Source organism: Tachyglossus aculeatus, chromosome 16, assembly GCF_015852505.1.
Source record: "Tachyglossus aculeatus isolate mTacAcu1 chromosome 16, mTacAcu1.pri, whole genome shotgun sequence".
NCBI classification, from domain to species: domain Eukaryota; kingdom Metazoa; phylum Chordata; class Mammalia; order Monotremata; family Tachyglossidae; genus Tachyglossus; species Tachyglossus aculeatus.
In genome coordinates, this window is record NC_052081.1 from 47303238 (window position 1) to 47326639 (window position 23402).

The following is a 23402-nucleotide window of genomic DNA, read 5'->3' on the forward strand; positions in this document are numbered from 1 at the left end:
GTCACACAGCTGACCAGTGGCGGAGTCGGGATTAGAACCCAGGACCTCTGACTCCCAAGCCCGGGCTCTTTCCACCGAGGCACGCTGTTAATGATGTGCATATAGCTTTAATTTGATTTGTCCTGACTGCTTTGACACCTGTCTACTTTTGTTTTGTTTTGTTGTCTCCCCCTTCTAGACTGTGAGCCTGTTGTTGGGTAGGGAACGTCTATATGTTGCCGACTTGTACTTCCCAAGCGCTTAGTCCAGTGCTCTGCACACAGTAAGCGCTCAATAAAGACGATTGAATGAATGAATGAATAGAAGGGGGGGGGACAGACTACAAAACAAAACAGGGAGACAGGTGTCAAAACCGTCAGAACAAATAGAATTAGAGATATACCTCTGGAGGGGGGACTCTTCCTTCGCCCCCCACCCCTGCCTGCACGATTTAATAATAATAATAATAATAATGATCATTCATTCAATCGTATTTATTGAGCGTTTACCGTGTGCAGAGCACTGGACTAAGCGCTTGGGAAGTACAAGTTGGCAACATCTAGAGACGGTCCCTCCCCAACAACGGGCTCACAGTCTAGAAGGGGGAGACAGACGACGACACAAAACAGGGGGACAGGTGTCAAAATCGTCAGGACAAATAGAATTAGAGCTACAGCTACATCATTAACAAAATAAATAGAATAGTAAATATGTACAAGTAAATAGAGCATTCGTTCATTCAGTCGTATTTATTGAGCACTTGCTGTGTGCAGGGCACTGGACTAAGCGCTTGGGAAGTACAAGTCGGCGACATATAGAGATAATAATAATAGTAATGGCATTTGTTAAGCGCTTACTACGCTCCTAGCATTGTTCTAAGCGCTGGGGAGGATACAAGGTGATCAGGTTGTCCCCCGTGGGGAAATATTGATGGCATTTGCTAAGCACTTACTTTGTGCAAAGCACTGTTCTAAGCGCTGGGGAGGATACAAGGTGATCAGATTATCCCACGTGGGGCTCACAGTCTTCATCCCCATTTTCCAGATGAGGGAACTGAGGCACAGAGAAGTGAAGTGACTTGCCCAGAGTCACCCAGCTGACAATTGGCGGAGCCGGGATTTGAACCCATGACCTCTGACTCCCAAGCCTGTGGTCTTTCCACTGAGCCAATAATGATAATAATGGTATTTGTTAAGCGCTTACTACTTCAGAGCTGGCCGCAGTGGCAACTACTTGGCAACCCTGGGGGGTGGGGGTCTCTTTGTGGGCAGCAATCGCCCCTCTTTGTTACCATATTCATTCATTCAATCGTATTGATTGAGCGCTTACTGGGTGCAGAGCACTGGACTAAGCGCTTGGGAAGTACTACAGAGAAGCCGCGTGGCTCAGTGGAAAGAGCCCGGGCTTGGGCGTCAGAGGTCGTGGGTTCTAGTCCCGTTTCTGCCAATTGTCGGCTGTGTGGCTTTGGGCGAGTCACTTCACTTCTCTGGGCCTCCGTTACCTCATCTGGAAAATGGGAATGAAGACTTTGAGCCCCCTGTGGGACAACCTGATCACCTTGTAACCTCCCCAGCGCTTAGAACAGTGGTTTGCACCTAATAAGCGCTTAATAAATGCCATTTTTTTATTATTACTACAAGTCGGCAACATATAGAGACGGTCCCTACCCAACGACGGGCTCACAGTCTAGAAGGGGGAGGGGGACAACAATACAAAAATTGCTCCCTCCCAAGAATCTAGGACAGTGCCCTGCACACGGGAGGCGCCCAATAGATATCATCCAATGAATGAAAGTGTCCCCAAACCCTGGACCCCCCACCACCCAAGTTTGGGAGATGGGTTCTTTTTCCTCTTTTATAATTCCCTTGTGGGATAGCCAAGCCCCTTAAAGGAGGAACCGAGACCTGCAGTTGTAAACTGGGATTCCCAAAGTTGGGGAAAATGATGTTCCTTATTAATAATAAAGGTCATTGTAGTAGGGGCAGGCGCCGACTAGGTGCCAGGCCACTGTACTGAACGCTGGGGCGGACACCCGGTTGGGAAAATCAGAGTGTTGACCATATATAGGGACTGTACTGCTCCCAAGCGCGTGTGAAGAATTTACTGGAAACCCTGGGTTTGTTTTGTTGGGTTTGGGGTTTTTTTGGTGGGGTTGGGGGGCTTTAAATAGAAACACACCTTTTGAACTGGTAACCCAACACTTGGGAGACTGGAGAAAGTCAACAGGTTCACGGGACAGGGAGTTTCACAAGGTTCGTTTTTAAAACAGCCCAGCCCCGACGGGGTTTCTGTGGGGTCACTTGGTGTTTTTGTGGGGTCACTCGGAGTGGAGCGGCCTGTTGCGTTCAAACCGATCTTTCCTCGGCGCAGAAAAATCTTGAGAGTGGAAGAAATCCCCAGTGGGCCGTGGAGGGGTCCCCCATATCCTTGGCTGCCTGTTGTAGCCGAGGGCTCCGGTTGGGTTTTTAAATTTTGGCATTTCCAGCTCCGGCCCTTGCGGGGATACGAGGTGGCTGACAGCGACACCCGATGTGTTTTTAACACAGCTGCACAGCGTTGCGTATGTTATTGTGTACGCACACGAGTTGGCCCAGGTCCAAGCAGCTGTTTGGCGTAAACACTCGGAGGGGATTTTTCATCCAAAAGCCCATGGAAGAGCGCGATTAAAGAGGGCTTCTTGGGCGCTTCCTTAGGCGATGAGCCACGATTCCGAGCAGTCGAACGTGTCCACTTAAGCCTCAGTCGTAGGAAACGAAGGCACTCCTTTCTTTTGGACAGATTATTGGGGGAAAGGTGGTGCGTTCGTTGGATTCGAGACGAACTCCCCGGCTCTTGGAGACGTAGGAAACGAAGGCATTTCTTTCTTTTGGACAGATTATTGGGGGAAAGGTGGTGCGTTCGTTGGATTCGAGACGAACGCCCCGGCTCTTGGAGACGTAGAAACAACTTTCCGAGGGCACGAGCCGAGCGCGTCGAGGAGGGACGGGAGCGCTCGTGGAATTTGGGTGTCGTGATACAGTGACGTGGGGCGATAACGGAACTTCAGTTCCAGAGCTGAAGATCGAGCGTGCTGTATTTTCTTTTCCGCGTATTGCATCGGGTGAATTCCCAGTTCAGTGTGAACTTCTGTTTGCGTCTCTCCGGTGTGGACCCGTTTCCCCGTGCCTCAGAGGCTTCTGACAGGTGATCCTGTCGGATGTTGCCAACTTGTACTTCCCAAGCGCTTAGTACAGTGCTCTGCACACAGTAAGCGCTCAATAAATACGATTGATTGATTGATTGATTGATCCTGGAGAGGTTAATGGTTCTCGAGTCATCGTAAGGCATGACCTCGTGGGGACAACACGAGCCTGGGGGAAGATCTGGGTTCTTAGGGGCTCCGTCACCTTTCTGCTGCGTGACAAAGTCACTTTACGTCTCTGTGCCTGTGTCCTCATCTGGAAAATGGGGATTCACCCCCTGCTGTAGATGCTGCCAACTTGTACTTCCCAAGCGCTTAGTACAGTGCTGTGCACACAGGAAGTGCTCAATAAATATGATTGAGTGAATGAATGAATGAATGAATGCCCCTTGTAGTAATAATAATAATAATAATAATAATGGCATTTATTAAGTGCTTACTATGTGCAAAGCACTGTTCTAAGCCCTGGGAAGGTTACAAGGTGATCAGGTTGTCCCACGGGGGGCTCACAGTCTTCACCCCCATTTACTGTGAATTTTTTGTGGGACAAGGCACTGGTTCTGACTGGGTTATCTTGTGCCTACCCTAATGTTATGATGGTATTTGTTAAGCGCTTACTATGTGCACAGCACCGTTCTAAGTGCCGGGGAGGTTACAAGGTGATCAGGTTGTCCCACAGAGGGCTCACAGTCAAATCCCCATTTTACAGATGAGGTAACTGAAGCCCAGAGAAGTGAAGTGACTTGCCCAAAGTCACACAGTTGACAGTTGGTGGAGCCGGGATTTGAACCCATGACCTCTGACTCCAAAGCCCGGGCTCTTTCCAGTGAGCCATGCTGCTTCTCATGCGTACTAATGCTTAGTACGCCGTTTAGCACATACTAAGCACTCAATAAATACCCCTGTTGTTATCTCCTGAAAATTCGTAAACTTTTGTGGCTACAATTCTGTTAACTTTCAAAATGTGCTTGTTTTTTAATGGTGTCAAGTGCTCATTATCTGCCAAGCACCATACTAAACACTGGCATAGATACCAGCTAATCAGGTTGGACACCTGTATATATGTATATATGTTTGTACGTATTTATTACTCTATTTTACTTGTACATATTCTATTTACTTTATTTTGTTAATATGTTTTGTTTTGTTCTCTGTCTCCTCATTCTAGACTGTGAGCCCACTATTGGGCAGGGACCGTCTCTATATATTGCCAACTTGTACTTCCCAAGCGCTTAGTCCAGTGCTCTGCACACAGTAAGTGCTCAATAAATATGATTGATTGATTAGTACAGTGCTCTGCGCACAGTAAGCGCTCAATAAATACGATTGAATGAATGAATGGCACAGTCCTTGGTGTCTCACGTGGGGCTCACAGTCTTAATCCCCATTTTACAGATAAGGTAACTGAGGCCCGGAGAAGTGGAGGGACTCGCCCAAGGCCCCACAGCAGACAAGTGGCGGAGCCAGAATCAGAACCCAGGTCCTTCTGACGCCTGGGCTCTAGCTACTAGGCCACGCTGCTTCTCAGCTGCTCACTCACGACCGAAAGCAAAGGAGGAAAGTTAAAGACACCCAGAGCAACCAACCAATTGTTTGTATTGAGCAGAACATTCTTAATAATAATAATAATAATAATGGCATTTATTAAGTGCTTACTATGTGCAAAGCACTGTTCTAAGCACTGGGGAGGTTCCAAGGAGATCAGGTTGTCCCACGGGGGGCTCACAGTCTTAATCCCCATTTTACAGATGAGGGAACTGAGGCCCAGAGAAGTGAAGTGACTTGCCCAAAGTCACCCAGCTGACAATTGGCAGAGCTGGGATTCGAACCCGTGACCCCCGACTCCAAAGCCCAGGCTCTTTCCACTGAGCCATGCTGCTTCTCTTCTTCTTCTGAGCACTTAGGAGAGTACAACAGCGGTAACAGAAAAGTACCCTAAACCGGCAGATTTCTGAGATGGCTAAGTCTCGGGTTAATAATAATAATAATAATAATTATGGTACTTAAGCACTTACTATCTGCCAAGCGCTGTTCTAAGCGCTGGAGTAGATACAAGTTAGTGAGGTTGGGTGCAGTCCCTGTCACACATTGGGCTCACACTCTTAATCCCCATTTTACAGATGCCAAGAGGGAGTCACAGGCTAATTGGTGTTTGGAGGAAGCATTCCAATAAACTAAGCTCCTCATGGGCAGGAAATGTGTGTCGTGTGCCTCTTTGGTACTTTCCCACGTGCTTAGTGGTAAAAATAATAATAATAATATAATAAAAATAATAATAATAATAATATTAAGTGCCTGCTGTGTGCACTCATTGGGTTCTGATACCATTTTTACTCCTCTTCCTCCCCCTCCTCCTCCTCCTGCATGGCATCTCTTAATAATAAATGGCAGATTGAAGTGAATCAATCAGTCACTGGTATTTTGAGTTCCTAGTGTGTGCAGAATACTGTTCTAAACGCTTGGGAGAGTAGAGAAGCAGCGTGGCTCAGTGGAAAGAGCCCAGGCTTTGGAGTCAGAGGTCATGGGTTCGAATCGCGGCTCCACCAATTGTCAGCTGTGTGACTTTGGGCAAGTCACTTCACTTCTCTGGGCCTCAGTTCCCTCATCTGGAAAATGGGGATTAAGACTGTGAGCCCCCCGTGGGACAACCTGATCACCTTGTAAACTCCCCAGTGCTTAGAACATTGCTTTGCACATAGTAAGCGCTTAATAAATGCCATCATTATTATTACAGTACAACAGAATGGGCAGACACTAAGACACCAAATTTTTTTTTTTAATGGCATTTAAGCGCGTACTGTGGTGTCAAGCACTGTTCTAAACACGGGGATAGATTCAGGTTATTCGGGTTGGACACAGTCCCTTTCCCACCTGGGGCTCATAGAGGAAGAACAGGTATTGAATCCCCGTTTTTCAGATGAGGAAACTGAGGCCCAGAGAAGTTCAGCATCTTGCCCGAAGTCTTTCAGGAAGCAAATGGCAGAGGCAGGATTAGAACCCAGGTCCTCTGATCTCCAAGCCCGGGCTTGTCCCCTTAGTCCTCTAGACTGTAAGCTCGTCCTGGGCAGGGAATGTGTCTGTTTGTTGTTGTATCGCACTCTCCCAAACGCTTAGTACAGGTCTCTGCCTACAGTCAGCACTCAGTAAATACGATTAAATATTTTTCACAACCGGAGTTAAATCGGACAGATGGGGCATTCATTCCCGAGTGTGAACTTCAGGAAGCTCCAAGTGGATATGGGGGCTCGGTTTGGATTCAGCAGTTGGCAAAGAGGAGAGCGAGAGATAGCCTTCTCCGGGGCTTTGGCATCTCCTTGGGTGCTTTGAGAACCCTGTTTCCCCCCACTTGCTTCCCAGTATTTTCCCTTCCGCAAGGTCGGAATCTGGAATAACGGAGGTGGTCCTTCCAGGAAGGACTTGAGGGTCCTTCCAAAGCTGACAGAACTCAAAAAAAAATAATAATAATAATGGTATTTGCTAAGCGTTTACTATGTGCCAAGCACTGTTCAAAGCTCAAGGGCAGATACAAGTTAATAATAACAACTATAATAGTAGCTGTGGTTTTTCAGCGCTTACTGTATGCCAGACACTATGCACAGAGTGCAATACAACAATAAACAGACACATTCCCTGCCCACGACGAGCTTACATTCTAGAGGACTAAGGGGAAAAGCCCGGGCTTGGAGATCAGAGGACCTGGGTTCTAATCCTGACTCTGCCCTTTGCTTCCTGAAAGACCTCGGGCAAGACGCTGAACTTCTCCGGGCCTCAGTTTCCTCAACTGGAAAACGGGGATTCAATGCCTCTTCTCCTTCCTCTATCAATCAGTCAATCGTATTTATTGAGCGCTTACTGTGTGCAGAGCACTGTACTAAGCGCTTGGGAAGGACAAGTTGGCAACAAACGTCCTCTGTGTGGATCCCAGCAAATGGGATCCATCTGCAGTATTTACTGAGCCAGCTCTGGGTCTAAGCAGAGCGACTTTGGCCTCGTAATAATCCTGATGGCACTTACTATGTGTCAAGCACTGTTCTAAGCGCCGGAGGAGATGGAAGCTAATCCGACTCCCGCTCCCTGCGGCGCTCGGGAGCAGAACCGAGCAAGCCGTAACCAGGGGAGTCACGGCCTGTGCACAGCCTGGCTCCTTTTGGGAAAATCCCATCGGGGCTGACAGTGGGTTTCTGCACAGCCTGGCTCCTTTTGGGAAAATCCCGTCGGGGCTGACAGTGGGCTTCTCGGAACTTGCCGCTCAGGGATGTCGGCAGGTGGGCTGCTTTTTATCGCCTCCTCTGAAGGTCTTCGCTGTCGGAAGTTTTCGCTTCAAGTTCGTCAAGAAGGCAGAAGGGAACTCCGGGTCGGTTCCGGTTGATGTTGCTATCCCGGGATGGAAAATGAGAAGCAGGGGGTGGCCTTCTCCCCCGTGGTTTTGCCCTTTTGTCCTTTTTGTCTTCTTAAGTCTGCATTCTTGCGAAGCAGAAGAGAAGCGGCGGGGCTCAGTGGAAAGAGCCCGGGCTTTGGAGTCGGAGGTCATCATCATCATCATCAATCGTATTTATTGAGCGCTTACTATGTGCAGAGCACTGTACTAAGCGCTTGGGAAGTACAAATTGGCAACATATAGAGACAGTCCCTACCCAACAGTGGGCTCACAGTCTCACCAGTTGCCAGCTGTGTGACTTTGGGCAAGTCACTTCACTTCTCTGGGCCTCAGTTCCCTCATCTGGAAAATGGGGATGAAGATTGTGAGCCCCACGTGGGACAACCTGATCACCTTGTCACCTCCCCAGCGCTTAGAACAGTGCTTTGCACGTATTAAGTGCTTAATAAATACTATTATTATTATTATTATTCTTGGATTGATTTTTAAGGGCAAGTGGTCTTGAGTCCGGGTACTTATCGAGCACTTCCTGGGGACCGAGCCCCCGTGCTTAGCGCTTGGGAGGGGGCAGTGGAATGGAATCGATAAGCAGGCTCCCTGCCCACAAGGAGCTTACGCTCTAGTCGGGAAGACAGACATTACTACAGAGAAATCATCTGTAGATCAGCGCATGAGTGAGAAGCAGCGTGACCTGGTGGAAAGAGCCCGGGCGTGGGAGTCGGAAGGACCTGGGTTTTAATTCCGGCTCCGCCACTTGTCTGGCGTGTGACCTTGGGCAAGTCACTTCACTTCTCAGGGAAGCAGCAGTCTAACGGGATGAGCACAGGCCCGGGAGGCGGAAATCCGAGCTCCGCCGCTTGTCGGCTTTGTGACCCTGGGCCAGTCAAGTCACTTCTCTGTGCCTCAGTTCCCTCGTCTGGAAAAGGGGGATGCAGACCGTGAGCCCGTGTGAGACGGGGACTGCGTCCAGCCCAGTTACCTCGTATCTATCCCAGCAATTGCAAAAGTGCTTGGCACCTACTAAGCGCTTAACAAATTCCACGGCAATCATTATTCTTCTTCTTCTCTGGGCCTCATCTGTAAAATGGAGATTAAGACCGTGAGCCCCATGTGGAACAGGGACTGTGTCCAGCCTGACTTACAGTTATCCACCCCAGCGCTTAGTACAGTGCCTGGCACATAGTACATGCTTAACAAATACCGCTATTATTATTATTATTATTACTGTTATTAATACTAATACTAATGGTGGTATTTGTATTTCCCTTCAAGGCCCTACTGAGAGCTCACCTCCTCCAGGAGGCCTTCCCAGACTGAGCCCCCTCCTTCCTCTCCCCCTCGTCCCCCCTCCATCCCCGTCTTACCTCCTTCCCTTCCCCACAGCACCTGTATATATGGATATATGTTTGTACAGATTTATTACTCTATTTATTTTACTTGTACATATCTATTCTATTTATTTTATTTTGTTAATATGTTTGGTTTTGTTCTCTGTCTCCCCCTTCAAGACTGTGAGCCCACTGTTGGGTAGGGACTGTCTCTATATGTTGCCAACTTGTACTTCCCAAGCGCTTAGTACAGTGCTCTGCACACAGTAAGCGCTCAATAAATACGATTGATTGATTGATTGTTAAGCGCTTACTATGTGCCAAACACTGTTTTAAGCACTGGCGGGGGGGGGGGGGAATACAAGGTGATCAGAGTTGTCCCACGGGGGGCTCACAGTCTTAATCCCCATTTTCCAGATGAGGTCACTGAGGCCCAGAGAAGAGAAGTGACTTGCCCAAAGTCACACAGCTGAGAGTTGGCGGAGCCTGGATTTGAACCCGTGACCTCTGACTCCAAAGCCCGGGCTCTTTCCACTGAGCCCCGCTGCACAGTCTTAGCGGGAGAGAGATTAGGCAGTGGCTTGGTTATCAGCTGTGTGACTTTGGGCAAGTCCCTTAACTTCTCTGTGCCTCAGTTCCCTCACCTGTAAAATGGGGATGAAGACTGTGAGCCCCCCCGTGGGACCACCTGATCACCTTGTATCCCCCCAGCGCTTAGAACAGTGCTTTGCACATAGTAAGCGCTTAACAAATACCATCGTTGTTATCATTATGATCTGCTGCGGGACCCTCGGCATGTCACTTCAGCTGTCTGGGTCTCGGTTCCCTCATCCGTAAAATGGGGATCGAGGTTGTGTCAATCAATCAGTCGTATTTATTGAGCGCTTACTGCGTGCGGAGCACTGTACTAAGTGCTTGGGAAGTACAAGTTGGCAACATATAGAGACAGTCCCTACCCCACAGTGGGCTCACAGTCTAAAAGATCACCTTTGGTCCACCCGACTTGCTCGCATCCACCCCAGCGCTCAGTATAGGGCCTACCGCGTTGTAAGCGTCTGACAGATACCACAATTATTATATTTCCGCTGAAGCTCCCAGCGACTCATCATCATCAATCGTACTTATTGAGCGCTTACTGTGTGCATCTTCCCTCAGCACCGGATTTTGTGTTTTCCGCATTTTAGGGGTGAAAGTCTGTCCCACGGTGAGGTGTGTGCGTTTCTTTTTGCCAAAGCGTCTCCGGCGTGATTTTCGGCGCGGACTATTTTTCCCCCTCCCTCTCCCCTCGGCACGTATGAATCTTCTTGTTGAAATAAATAGTCCCCGCAGTTTGGCATTGGTTCTCTGTTTAGCCGTTGGACGGAGGGAACCGTGACAGAAATAGCAAATCTGTTCCAGATTACTAGCCTAAAAGCCTCCTGCTTTATCAATGATTTCACTCCTTTCCTATCATCCCGGTGCCTAATCAATCGGTGGTATTTAGCAAGTGCTTACTATCAATCAGTGGTACTTAATGAACGTCTAGTATGTGCAGAGCGCTTGGGAGAGGACAGTAGTAGAGGCGCAGTCCCTGCCCACAACGAGTTTACAGACTAGAAAAGGAGCTTGGGTGCTGAACGCTGGATTAATAATAATAATAATAATAATAATAATAATAATAATAATAATAATAATGACATTTGTTAATAATAATAATAATAATAATAATAGCATTTGTTAAGCGCTTACTATGTGCAAAGCACTGTTCTAAGCGCTGGGGTAGATACAAGGTAATCAGGTTGTCCCACGTGGGGCTCACAGTCTTCATCCCCATTTTACAGATGAGGGAACTGAGGCCCAGGGAAGTGACTTGCCCAAAGTCACACAGCTGACAAGTGGCGGAGCCGGGATTTGAACCCACGACCTCTGACTCCAAAGCCTGGGCTCTTTTCCACTGAGCCACGCTGCTTCTCTACTTATTGAGCGTCTAGTGTGTGCAGAGCACTGTACTGAGCGCTTGGGAGAGGACAGTATTAGAGACGCAGTCCCTGCCCACAACGAGTTTACAGACTAGAAAAGGAGCTTGGGTGCAGAACGCTGGATTAATAATAATAATAATAATAATAATAATAATAATGGCATTTGTTAAACGCTTACTATGTGCAAAGCACTGTTCTAAGCGCTGGGGAGGATACAAGGTGATCAGGTTGTCCCACGTGGGGCTCCCAGTCTTCATCCCCATTTTACAGATGAGGGAACTGAGGCCCAGAGAAGTGAAGTGACTTGCCCAAAGTCACCCAGCTGACAAGTGGCGGAGCCGGGATTTGAACCCACGACCTCTGACTCCAAAGCCCGGGCTCTATCCACTGAGCCACGCTGCTTGGGAGGAAGATTTCACCAGTCAGCTTTGCGAGCTTTCCAGTTACTCCCTCTTACTAAAAATATCGGTGGTATTTAAGCGCTTACTGCATGCCGAGGAGTGTACTAAGCGCTGGGGTATGTATGAGATCATCAGGTTGAACTCGGTCCCTGCCCCACATGGGGCTCCCAGGCTGAGTGGGAGGGAGAGCAGGTATTGAATCCCCAGTCAGTCGTATTTATTGAGCACTTACTGTGTGGCGAGCACTGTACTGAGCGCTTGGGAGAATACAATGCAATACAACGGACACATTCCCTGCCTACAATGAGCGAACAGTGTAGAGGAGACCCAGATTCTGGCTCTGTCGCTGGCCTTCCGGGTCCCCTTGGACAAGTCACATAATAATAATAATAATAATAATAATAATAATGGCATTTATTGAGCACTTACTATGTGCAAAGCACTGTTCTAAGCGCTGGGGCAGTTACAAGGTAATCAGGATTGTCCAACGGGGGGCTCACAGTCTGACTCCCCATTTTACAGATGAGGTAACTGAGGCCCAGAGAAGTGAAATGACTTTCCCAAGGTCACACAGCTGACAATTGGTGGAGCCAGGATTTGAACTTAACCCCCCACCTCTCTGGGCCTCAGTTTCCCCATCCGCGCAATGGAGAGAGAAGATGCCTGGTCTTTTAGTTTGTGTGTGGGACAGAGACTGTGACCTATCATCATCATCATCAATCGTATTTATTGAGCGCTTACTGTGTGCAGAGCACTGTACTAAGCGCTTGGGAAGTACAAATTGGCAACATATAGAGAGAGTCCCTGCCCAACAGTGGGCTTATGCCACTGTCGTGTATCTACCCCAGCGCTTAATACAGTGCTTGGCGCAGAAAAGGTGCTAAATAAGTACCATTGTTGTCGTTCTTAATAGTTTCATGTCAGCAGAGTCCGGAGGGTGAGATCAGACTTCCTAACAGAGCTAAACGTCATAAGTGAGTCTTTCAAAGTACAGCGAAGGGGGACGTGTCCTAGGAAAAACCCCTCACCGACATGTCCGGAAAAATTCCGTACGTTTTCCGGCTCCAGCCTTTAAACTTGGATTTTGCTTAGCTTCTTTTCGAGGATGGAGTCCAAAACAGGAATCTGGAATTCTTATAAAGCGAGGGAAACCCGCAGTACTTTGGAAGCAGCGGGGCTCAGTGGAAAGAGCCCGGGCTTTGGAGTCAGAGGTCAGGGGTTCAAATCCCAGCTCCGCCACTTGTCAGCTGGGTGACTTTGGGCAAGTCACTTCACTTCTCTGTGCCTCAGTTCCCTCATCTGTAAAATGGGGATTAAGACCGGGAGCCCCCCCGTGGGACAACCTGATCATCTTGTAACCTCCCCAGCGCTTAGAACAGTGCTTTGTACATAGTAAGCGCTTAATAAATGCCATCATTATTATTATTATTATTATTACTTTGGATCGCCATTCACAAAGTACCACTTCACCTCTGGGAAGTGTTCAGCATTTCATTTACTCTCCTTTCTCTGGTTCAGGGGATCAGAGTTTCCACAGATTTTTGTCTTCAACAAGGTCCTCCTCCTCCTTCATGAGTCCCAGCCTCCTTGTTGGGCTTAAGACCTCAAAGGTAAATTTCCCTTCCGTCCCTCTTTTCTGTCTCTCTGGTCTGGCCACTTAACTTCTCTGTGCCTCAGTTACCTCGTCTGTAAAATGGGGATTAAGACCGAGAGCCCCCAGCGGGACAACCTGATCACCTTGTAACCTCCCCAGCGCTTAGAACACATAGTAAGCACATAGTAAGTGCTTAATAAATGCCATCATTATTAGTATTTTAAGCATTCTGACCTTTGGCTGTCTGAAATGAGGGGGCAGTGGGGAAATCTGACCTCTCCGGATGGAGGGAGGGGACTGTAGTTTTTCAAAATAATCAAAACCCCCTTTCCCTTCTTCCTCCTCCTGTCCGTCAGTGGTATTTATTGAGCGCTTACCCTGTGTAGAGCACTGTACTAGGTGCTTTGATGTCTCTCTCTTTCCTGCCTTTGTAGATTATAAATTCCATAAGGACAGGGATCCGTTTCCTACTATAAAAGGGTTGACAAACTTTGCTGTTCCGACGCCACCTCCTCACTGTTCCTCAGTCTCGGCTCTCTCATTCATTCATTCAGTCCTATTTATCGAACGCTTACTTTGTGCAGAGCTATGTCCTAAGCGCTTGGGAGAGTTCAATGGAAAAATCAGCAGACACATTCCCTGCCCATAACAAACGCACAGTCTCTGTCCTCCCCCTGACCTGAACTCCCAGAGGGAGTTATTATTGACATCCCAGTGCTTACAACGGTGTATGGCTCATAATCAGGGCTTAACAAGTACCATAATTATTATTAAACAAGCCAGACAAATTGGACCCAATCCCTGTCCCACATGGGGCTCACAGTCTTCATCCCCATTATTCAGATGAGGTAACTGAGGCCCAGAGAAGTGACAAGTACCGTAATTATTATTATACAAGCCAAATAAATTGGCCCCAATCCCTGTCCCACATGGGGCTCACAGTCTTCATCCCCATTATTCAGGTGAGGTCACTGAGGCCCAGAGAAGTGAAGTGACTTGCCCAAGGTCCCACAGCAGACAGGTGGCAAGGCCGGGATTAGAACCCAGGTCCTTTGGACTCCCAGCCCTGGGCTCTAACCATTCAACTATGCTGCTTCTCACTGCTCGCTGCTCCTCCGTGCCTATACACTCTCCCCCTTTTAGACTGTGAGCCCACTGTTGGGTAGGGACTGTCTCTATATGTTGCCAACTTGGACTTCCCAAGCGCTTAGTACAGTGCTCTGCACACAGTAAGCGCTCAATAAATACGATTGATTGATTGATTGATTATACAGCTCCCTGGTCGATCTGTAAGTTGGGAATGTTTCTCTTTTTTGTTGTATTCTCCCATGTGCTAAATGCAGTGCTGTGCACCCAGTAAGCGCCCGATCAGTACGATCGGATGAATTTACCACAGCCTAAATGGGAATTGTGTCCCGGCCCGGGATTTTGGACCGGCCTCAAGGAAATGGAAGCCGGGAGCCCGGGACCGTTAGCGGGTTTCCAGTTTCAGGGAAGGGGAGGGGGCGCGGCTGAAGGGGCAGAAGTCACAGAGTACCCCCCCCCGGGAGAGCAAGCGACGGAGAGATAGGGCATGTGCGGGCAGCAGGCGAGGCCCGGTGGGCATCATCATCAATCGGATTTATTGAGCGCTTACTGTGTGCAGAGCACTGTACTAAGCGCTTTTAGCTGGCGGGGTCTGGGCCCGGTGGAGGAAGAAGCAGCCGGGCCTCAAGCCAGCGAGGACTCGGGAGTCCAGTGGGCGATTCAGGGATGGGGAGAGGGCCGACCCCGAAAAAGGCGCCCAGGTGAGGTGCAGCCCTATTCCTTTTTCCCCAAAGAAGGCTGCCCAATCAATCGATCAATCAATCGTATTTATTGAGCGCTTACTGTGTGCAGAGCACTGTACTAAGCGCTTGGGAAGTACAAGGTGGCTGCCCACCTGCAGCAGGAAAAGATTAAGCGTCGGGGAGCGGCGATGGGCTCCAGGGGGGTCCTCCCCTGCCCCGAGTCACGCTGACAGAGGGGGACCCTGAAACCTGGCTTATTAATAATAATTATGGTACTTGTTCATCCGTTCAGTCGTATTTATTGAGTGCTTACCGTGTGCAGTGCACTATACTGAGCGCTTGGGAGAGGACAGTTCAACAATAAACAGCCACATTCCCTTCCCACAACAAGCTCACAAGGGCTGTCTGAAGTGCAGAGGTAGATACAAGGTAATCAGGTTGGACACAGTCCCTTGTCCCACACAGGACGCACAATCTTAATCACCATTTTACAGATGAGGAAACTGAGGCACAGAGGAGTGAAGTGACTTGCCCACAGTCACACAGCAGACACGTGGCGGAGCCGGGATCAGAACCCACCCGATTTGCTTGTTATTTACCCCAGCGCTTAGTACAGTGCCTGTAATAATTTTTAATGTAACAGGTTTCCCCTTGACTGATAAGACCCCAAATCAATCCATCAGTGGTATTTATCTCTGGTATTTATTGAGAAGCAGTGTGGCTTAGTGGAAAGAGCACGGGCTTTCGAGTCTGATCATGGGTTTGAATCCCGGCTCCACCACATCATCATCATCATCAGTCGTATTCATTGAGCGCTTACTGTGTGCAGAGCACTGTACTAAGCGCTTGGGAAGTACAAGTTGGCAACATATAGAGACAGTCCCTACCCAACAGTGGGCTCACAGTCTAAAAGGGGGGAGACAGAGAAGCACACATGTCTGCTGTGTGACCTTGGGCAAGTCACTTCACTTCTCTGAGCCTCAGTTACCTCATCTGCAAAATGGGGGTTAAGACTGTGAGCCCCGCGTGGAACAACCTGATCACCTTGTATCCCCCCAGCGCTTAGAACAGTGCTTTGCACATAGTAAGCGCTTAACAAATGCCATCATCATTATTATTATTGTTCTTACACCCAGGCCCGTGCTCTAGCCACCAAGCCCCGCTGCTTCTTACTGCTTTTTGGGGAACAGAGGTAGCAGTGAATGGAGTTCGCCCCTTTCCTCCTGTTAATCCGAAGGGGGAAATATCGGGATGTTAAGGGGCAGAGGGAACGGGTGAGTCTTCTCCTGTTTCCCCCCAGCCCCTCACGGTTCTTCATCGCGGCCGGCGAGCCCGAAAACGGCAAATGCCATTATCTGCGTCTCGCTGCCGCCCAAAATAGTAGCGTGCTATTAAAAGGCCTCGCCAGCCTGCCCCTGGGTTCAGACTTTGGAACGTATCTATTATTGGCACGGAGAAGTACTTGAAAAATCCGAAGGGTCAACCGGAGCCGGGAGTTTTCAAGGGGCCCGCTGCGGTTTTCTGTCGGCTGAGGAGCGGAGAGATGGGGAAGGGGTGTATGTGTGTGAAAACGTATTGTTGGGGGCAACATTGTTACGTGAAAGTTGGTTTTTTTTTTCCTTTTGGATTTCCAGACCGTTGTGTGGTTTTTTTATGGTATTTAAGTGCTTACTGTGTGCCAGGAACTGAACTATAAGCGCTGGGGTGGATCATCATCATCAACCGTATTTATTGAGCACTTACTGTGTGCAGAGCACTGTACTAAGCGCTTAGGAAGTACAATATGATATGTACAATAGATATGAGCTAATTGGGTTGGACCCAGTCCATGCCCCACATGGGGCTCCCAGCTTTAATCCCCATTTTACAGATGAAATTAATAGAAGATCATCAGGTCCCAATTGGGATTCACAGCCCAAGCAGGAGGGAGAATTGGGATTGAATCCCCAATTTCGCAAATGAGGGAACCGAGACTCAGAGTAATGAAGTAACTCAATGATGATATAATAACTGTGATAATTACAGTAATAATAATAATAATAATAATGGCATTTCTTAAGCGCTTACTCTGTGCCAGACACTGTACTAAGCACTGGGGTGGATACAGGCAAATCGGTTTGGACCCCTGTCGCTCGTGGTCTCAATCCCCATTTTCCAGATGAGGTGACTGAGACACAGAGAAGTAAAGTGACTTGCCCAAGGTCACACAGCAGACAAGTGGCGGAGCTGGGATTAGAGCCCATGGCTTTCTGATTCCCGGGCCCGGGAAATATCCACTGCACCGTGCTGCTTCTTAAGTGCTTACTAGGTGCCAGGCCAGTGCTGTACTAAGCGTTGGGGTGGATACAGGCGAATCGGTCGTAAAACTCTCCAACGTGCCCAAGACCACGCAGTGGCCAAGTGGCGGGGCCAGGACTAGAACCCAGGTCCTCTCACTCCCAGGCCCGGGCTCTATCCGCTAGGCCACACCGCTTGTGTGGTGAACGCAGGGTCCCAGCTCTTCCGCAACCTTGGAGCGCTCGAGGCCACGGAGACGCCGCAGGGATCTGGATTCCACGGGCATCTCCCCCCCTTCTAGACTGTGAGCCCGCTGTGGGGTAGGGACCGTCTCTATATGTTGCCAACTTGTAATAATAATAATAATAATGGCATTTGTTAAGCGCTTACTATGTGCAAACCACTGTTCTAAGCGCTGGGGGGATACAAAGTGATCAGGTTGTCCCGCGCGGGGCTCACAGTCATCATCCCCATTTTCCAGATCAGTCAATCAATCAATCAATTGCCTTTATTGAGCGCTTACTGTGTGCAGAGCACTGGACTAAGCGCTTGGGAAGCACAAGTTGGCAACATATAGAGACGGTTCCTACCCAACAGTGGGCTCACAGTCTAGAAGGGGGAGACAGAGAACAAAACATATTAACAAAATAAAATAAATAGACTAGATATGTACAAGTAAACTAAAGAAATAAATAGATGTTTGTTGACTCCAACCTTTGAACAAGATGCTCCCATGAACTCCAACTCTAAATTTAGGGAAACACTGAATTAGGCTTCAGGCTCTCAGATGAGGTCACTGAGGCTCTGAGAAGTGAAGGGACTTGCCCACGGTCACACAGCAGACGTGCAGCGGAGTCAGGATTCGAACCCACGACCCGGGCTCTTTCCACTGAGCCACGCTGCTTCTCTAGGCAGCGGTAAGACTGTTCATTCATTCAGTCGTATTTATTGAGCGCTTACTGTGTGCAGAGCATGGACTAAGCGCTTGGAAGTTGGCAACATATAGAGATGGTCCCTATACCATTGCCAGCTTGTACTTCCCAAGCGCTTAGTACAGTGCTCTGCACACGGTAAACGCTCAATAAATACGATTGAATGAATGAACAGTCTTACCGCTGCCTAGAGAAGCAGCGTGGCTCAGTGGAAAGAGCCCAGGTCGTGGGTTCGAATCCCAGCTCCGCTGCACGTCTGCTGTGTGACCTTGGGCAAGTCTCTTCACTTCTCAGAGCCTCAGTGACCTCATCTGAGACCCTGAAGCCTAATTCAGTGTTTCCCTAAATTTAGAGTTGGAGTTCATGGGAGCATCTTGTTCAAAGGTTGGATGAATGAATGAATGAATCTCCGGCCTGGCCCTCTCTTCCGCCCTTCAGGAGCCCTTTTGGGATGCCGGAATGCCAATCCCGCCCGCCGGACTCTCCCCTCCCGGCGGAGCTGGGGGGTCCGGGCCGTGACTCGGTAGGATCCCGGAGGAACACGGAAGCCAGGAGGGCTCAACTAGGGGCAGAATTAAAGCGCTTTAATGGGGAAGCGGCTTGCTGTAATGGACGTGTGGTCAGCGAGGGCCAAGGCAGCGCAGACATCTCTCCTTTTTTCTCTGATTTTTTGCCTTTCCCCATCCCTTTAATTGTAAATGGCTGATTAGGGGAATACTTTTCTCCCACAGACAGTGGGAGCTTTTGTCTGGCTCCATTTGACCGTCGGGAGAAGAATCCACTCGCTTGGCCGGGCTTCTGTCAGTGACTCCGCCAGTCGGCTATTTAAGCTTCTAATTCTGTTTTGCGAGCCCCTTGTGGGGTAGGGACCGTCTCGACGTGTTGCCAACTTGTACTTCCCAAGCGCTTAGCACAGTGCTCTGCACACAGTAAGCGCTCAATAAATGCGATTGAATGAATGGAACTCTCCCAAGCGCTTAGTACAGTGCTCTTCACATTGCAAGCGCTCGATAAACGCGATTGATTGATTTACCGTGTGAGTGTTTCGTGCGGCACGCTGGACTAAACCCTTGAGATCGATCGGGGCAGCGTGGCTCACTGGAATGAGCACAGGCTTTGGAGTCGGAGGTCATGGGTTCAAATCCCGGCTCCGCCAATTGTCAGCTGTGTGACTTTGGGCAAGTCACTTCGCTTCTGTGGGCCTCATCTGTAAAACGGGGGTTAAGACTGTGAGCCCCCCGTGGGACAACCTGATCACCTTGTAACCTCCCCAGCGCTTAGAACAGTGCTTTGCACATAGTAAGCACTTAATAAATGCCATTATTATTATTATTCATCGAGCGCGTTACCGTGAGCAGAGCACTGTACTAAGCGCTTGGGAGAGGATGATATAACGGAGTTGATCGACACGAGCTTACGGTCTTGAGGGGGAGGCGGACATCGAGGTAAATGACTAAATTACAAATGTGGGCTGAAGGAGGGGGGGAAAAAAGGGTGAGTCCAATAACTGGAGAGTCCAGTGCGTTAGGCATGATCCCTCCCCTCAAGGAGCTTACAGTCTGGCGAAGGAGATTAGCACGGGTCGGAGGAAGCGCGAGACTGTCAAATGATCTGTTCTCCCTCCCCCCTCCGATTGCGAGCTCTGCGGGGGACGGGGGTCGTGGCGGATCCATCTTGTGTCTAACCCAACTCTTAGCCCATGATAAATTCTGAATAAATAATAGTATTAGTATTTATTCCTATTGCCATATTATAAATGCCATAATAAGCACAGTAGAGCAGCAGACTTGTCTTATTGGAGCTTGGAATGAAAAAAAAATATTAAAAACCGCATTTCGTTGGGAAATGTGGTACCATTCTCAGTTTTCCATTATTGGTATTGACCTGTATATATGTATATATGTTTGTACATATTTATTACTCTATTTATTTATTTATTTATTTTACTTGTACATATCTATTCTATTTTATTTTGTTAGTATGTTTGGTTTTTTTTTTCTCTGTCTCCCCCTTTTAGACTGTGAGCCCAATGTTGGGTAGGGACTGTCTCTATATGTTGCCAATTTGTACTTCCCAAGCGCTTAGTACAGTGCTCTGCACATAGTAAGCGCTCAATAAATATGATTGATTGATTGATTGATTGATTTTCCAGCTTTCCCCCCCACCTCCCACCAACCTTCACCCTTTTTATAGGAGAAGCAGCATGGCATAATGGATAGAACGTGGGCTTGGGAGTCAGGAGGTCATGGGTTCTAATCCCGACTTCACCACTTGTCTGCTGTTTGACATTGGGCAAGCCACTTCACTTCTCTGGGCCTCAGTTGCCTCACCCGGAAAATGGGGATTGAGAATGGGAGCTCCACCTGAGACAGGGACTGTGTCCAACCCTATTGGCTTGTATCCACCCCCTGCGCTTAGTACAGTGCCTGGCACGTAGTAAGCGCTTAACAAACGCCACAATTATTATTATTACTATTTTTATCACATGTGTCCTGCCCCTCTGTCTTGGTTCCTGTCAATCAGTGGTATTGACTAGGCGTTTTACTGTTGAACGAGCACTGTAAATTGAGCGCTTGGGAGAGCACAGTACACTTACCCAATCCCTGTGAGTGGGGCAGACCGACATGAAATTCCAGATGGGCGTCGTGCTTTCTACCGGTAAGTGGCATTGAATTAACCCCGTGCATTTTGTTTTTCTTTAACAGTACGTTCCTGTACCTGAAATTCCTCGTAGTGTGGGCCCTTGTATTGCTGGCAGATTTTGTCCTGGAATTCAGATTTGAATACCTGTGGCCATTCTGGCTTTTCATCAGGAGCGTCTATGATTCCTTCAGATACCAGGGCCTGGTATGTACAATCAGTCCACCAGTGGTATTTATTGAGCGCTTACTGCGGACAGAGGGCTCTACCAAATGCTTGGGAGGGTACAGTGTAACAGAGTTGGTGGAAATGTGAGCCAAGCATTAATTCCCAAGGAGGTTGGTGGGGGTGGGGGGGGTGAGAGAGAGAGTGTGTGTGAGTGTGTTTGTGTTTTGGGAGGTTGGGGAATGATGGTTATTCTAGGAAGATCTCCAGGGGCCAATCGGGAAAGTTTTCGGGGACCAGCTGTTCATTCAGTTGTATTTACTAGTGCTTACTATGTGCAACGCACTGTACTAAGCACTTTAGTACGAGCTAGCAAGACAAGGCCTAAACGGGGCTGTGGGCGAGGAGGTGATTTGCTAGCCCGCTAGCCCTCCCTTGGCCCCACCGGGACACCCAATCCCTCCCTCCCCACTGGGCAGGATCGAAGGTTGGGGTGGGAATTGGCTGAATCTTCCTCTCCCTTTCCCCTTCCAACCCCCCATCCACCCAGGTTCTTTTCAGTATCAATCAGTCGTATTTACTGAGCGCTTCCTGTGTGCAGAGCACTGTACTAAGCGCTTGGGAAGTACAAGTTGGCAACATATAGAGACAATCCACCCCACAGTGGGATCACAGTCTAGAAGTACTCAGCATTCCCATCGGCCTCACCTCAAGGCGGGATTGGCAAGCCCCTTCCCGCCAACCCCCATCCACCGGTTCTTGCTGATATTCCCTTTGTCCTCACGTCAGGGTGGGATCAACAGACCCCTTCTGGTCTTTATCATTAGGCCAGGCTGGGGCTCCCTAGGAACCCAGCCCCGTGGCCAGTGGCCTGTTCTACGTCCTTTCCCCTCACTTGGTTGTACTTCCCAAGCGCTTAGTACAGTGCCCTGCACATAGTAAGCGCTCAATAAATACGATTGATGATGATGAATGTTTGAACAAAGGTTTTGGCGTCCGACGCCGGGCCCAGGCCCACGTGGGGAAAAAACACCCCGCGCCGGCCTTCCGGCCAAACGAAACGTGTGGTGGCGGGAACCGGGGTCGGCCGGTTAGGAGCCACCTCTGGGGTGCTGGGGGGAACCCCGGAAAAGGCCCCCTTCGAGTCACGCGGGCGTCGCTCAGCGTCTACGATCTCTTTTGTCTCCCCTCTCCCTCCTAGGCCTTCTCGGTATTCTTCGTGTGTGTCGCCTTCACGTCGAACATAATATGTCTGCTGTTCATCCCGATACAATGGCTTTTTTTCGCGGCCAGCACGTACGTGTGGGTTCAGTACGTTTGGCATACAGGTGGGTCTTCCCGGAGCCGTGGGCGAAATCGAATCGCGGTCCTCTCCCGAGCGGCAGTGGGGATCCGACAGAGTCCGAGGCCTGGGCGCCCCTCTCCCGCCCATCCCACGAAGGACCGCCAACTGCAGATGTGGTTGGATCCTTTCCGAGCCTTTGACCCGTCTCTGAGACTTTTGTCCTGGTTTTCGGCGGCGACTTTCCATCCTTCAAAGTCCCCTTGCCCCTCGGGGTCCGATCACGGGGAGGATGAAGGGGCGGGAGGGCGATTCTAAAACGGCAGCCGACGTCCGTGTTGGCGGCCTGCAAGGAAGGGATGCCGACTTCGGCCCGGTTACTCCCCGAGCGGTCCGAGCTGGGTCTTCCCAAAGGCCAGCCGACCGGTGGTTTTTACTGAGCGCTTACTGCGTGCGGAGCACTGTACTAAGCGCTCTGAGTTGGTGGAAACAGTCCCTTCCCACAACGAGCTTCCAGTCTAGAGCGCCTTGGCCGCTTCCCGCCCCCCGCCGCGAAAGGCCAACACCGTTGGGGCCTCCCGCCCGCGGGGCTCGGAAGCGGATGGCGCGGCTGCCCCACTTCTGGTTGGGAGGGGAGCGCTCTGCACCCCTTTCTCGGGACCACCCAAAGTCACTGAGGGGCTGAGGGGCCGTGCTCCCCACACCACCCCATCCCGCCACTGACAGAGGGGCCCCTCCCCAACCCCGCTCCACCCTCAGAGGGTAGCTGGAGGAATGGAGAAGGACAGAAGCGGCGTGACCTTGTGGATCAATCAATCAGTTGTATTTATTGAGCGCTTACTGTGTGCAGAGCACTGTACTAAGCGCTTGGGAAGTCCAAGTTGGCAACATATACAGTCCCTACCCAACAGTGGGCTCACAGTCTAAAAGGGGGAGACAGAGAACAAAACCAAACATACTAACAAAATAAAATAAATAGAACAGATATGTACAAGTAAAATAAATAGAGTAATAAATATGTACAAACGCATATACAGGATCGAGCCTGGTTCCTGGGAGTCAGAAGGACCTGGGTTCTGATTCCGGCTCTGCCGCTTTCATTCATTCAGTCGTATTTATTGAGCGCTTACTGTGTGCAGAGCGCTGTACTAAGCGCTTGGGAAGTACAAGGTGGCAACATGTAGAGATGGTCCCTACCCAACAACGGGCTCATAGTCTAGAAGAGAAAAATAATAATGATGGCATTTATTAAGCGCTTACTATTCATTCAATTGTATTTATTGAGCGCTTACTGTGTGCGGAGCACTGGACTAAGCGCTTGGGAAGTACAAGTTGGCAACATATAGAGACGGTCCCTACCCAACAGTGGGCTCACAGTCTAGAAGGGCTTACTACGTGCCAAGCACTGTTCTAAGCACCGGGGAGATTACAAGGTGATCAGGTTGTCCCACGGGGGGGTTTCACGGTCTTAATGCTCATTTTACAGGTGAGGTCACTGAGGCCCAGAGAAGTGAAGTG

General features: G+C 49.4%; 1 protein-coding gene across 1 annotated transcript in view; it reads left to right on the forward strand.

Moving 5' to 3' along the window:
• Positions 1–23402, forward strand: part of MACO1 (macoilin 1) — a 65189-nt gene that overhangs the window by 5807 nt on the left and 35980 nt on the right. Inside the window, exons 2-3 of the mRNA XM_038758180.1 lie at positions 20503–20644; positions 21804–21930. Coding sequence (XP_038614108.1) covers positions 20503–20644; positions 21804–21930 — 269 coding nt within the window. The remainder of the gene's footprint in view (positions 1–20502; positions 20645–21803; positions 21931–23402) is intronic.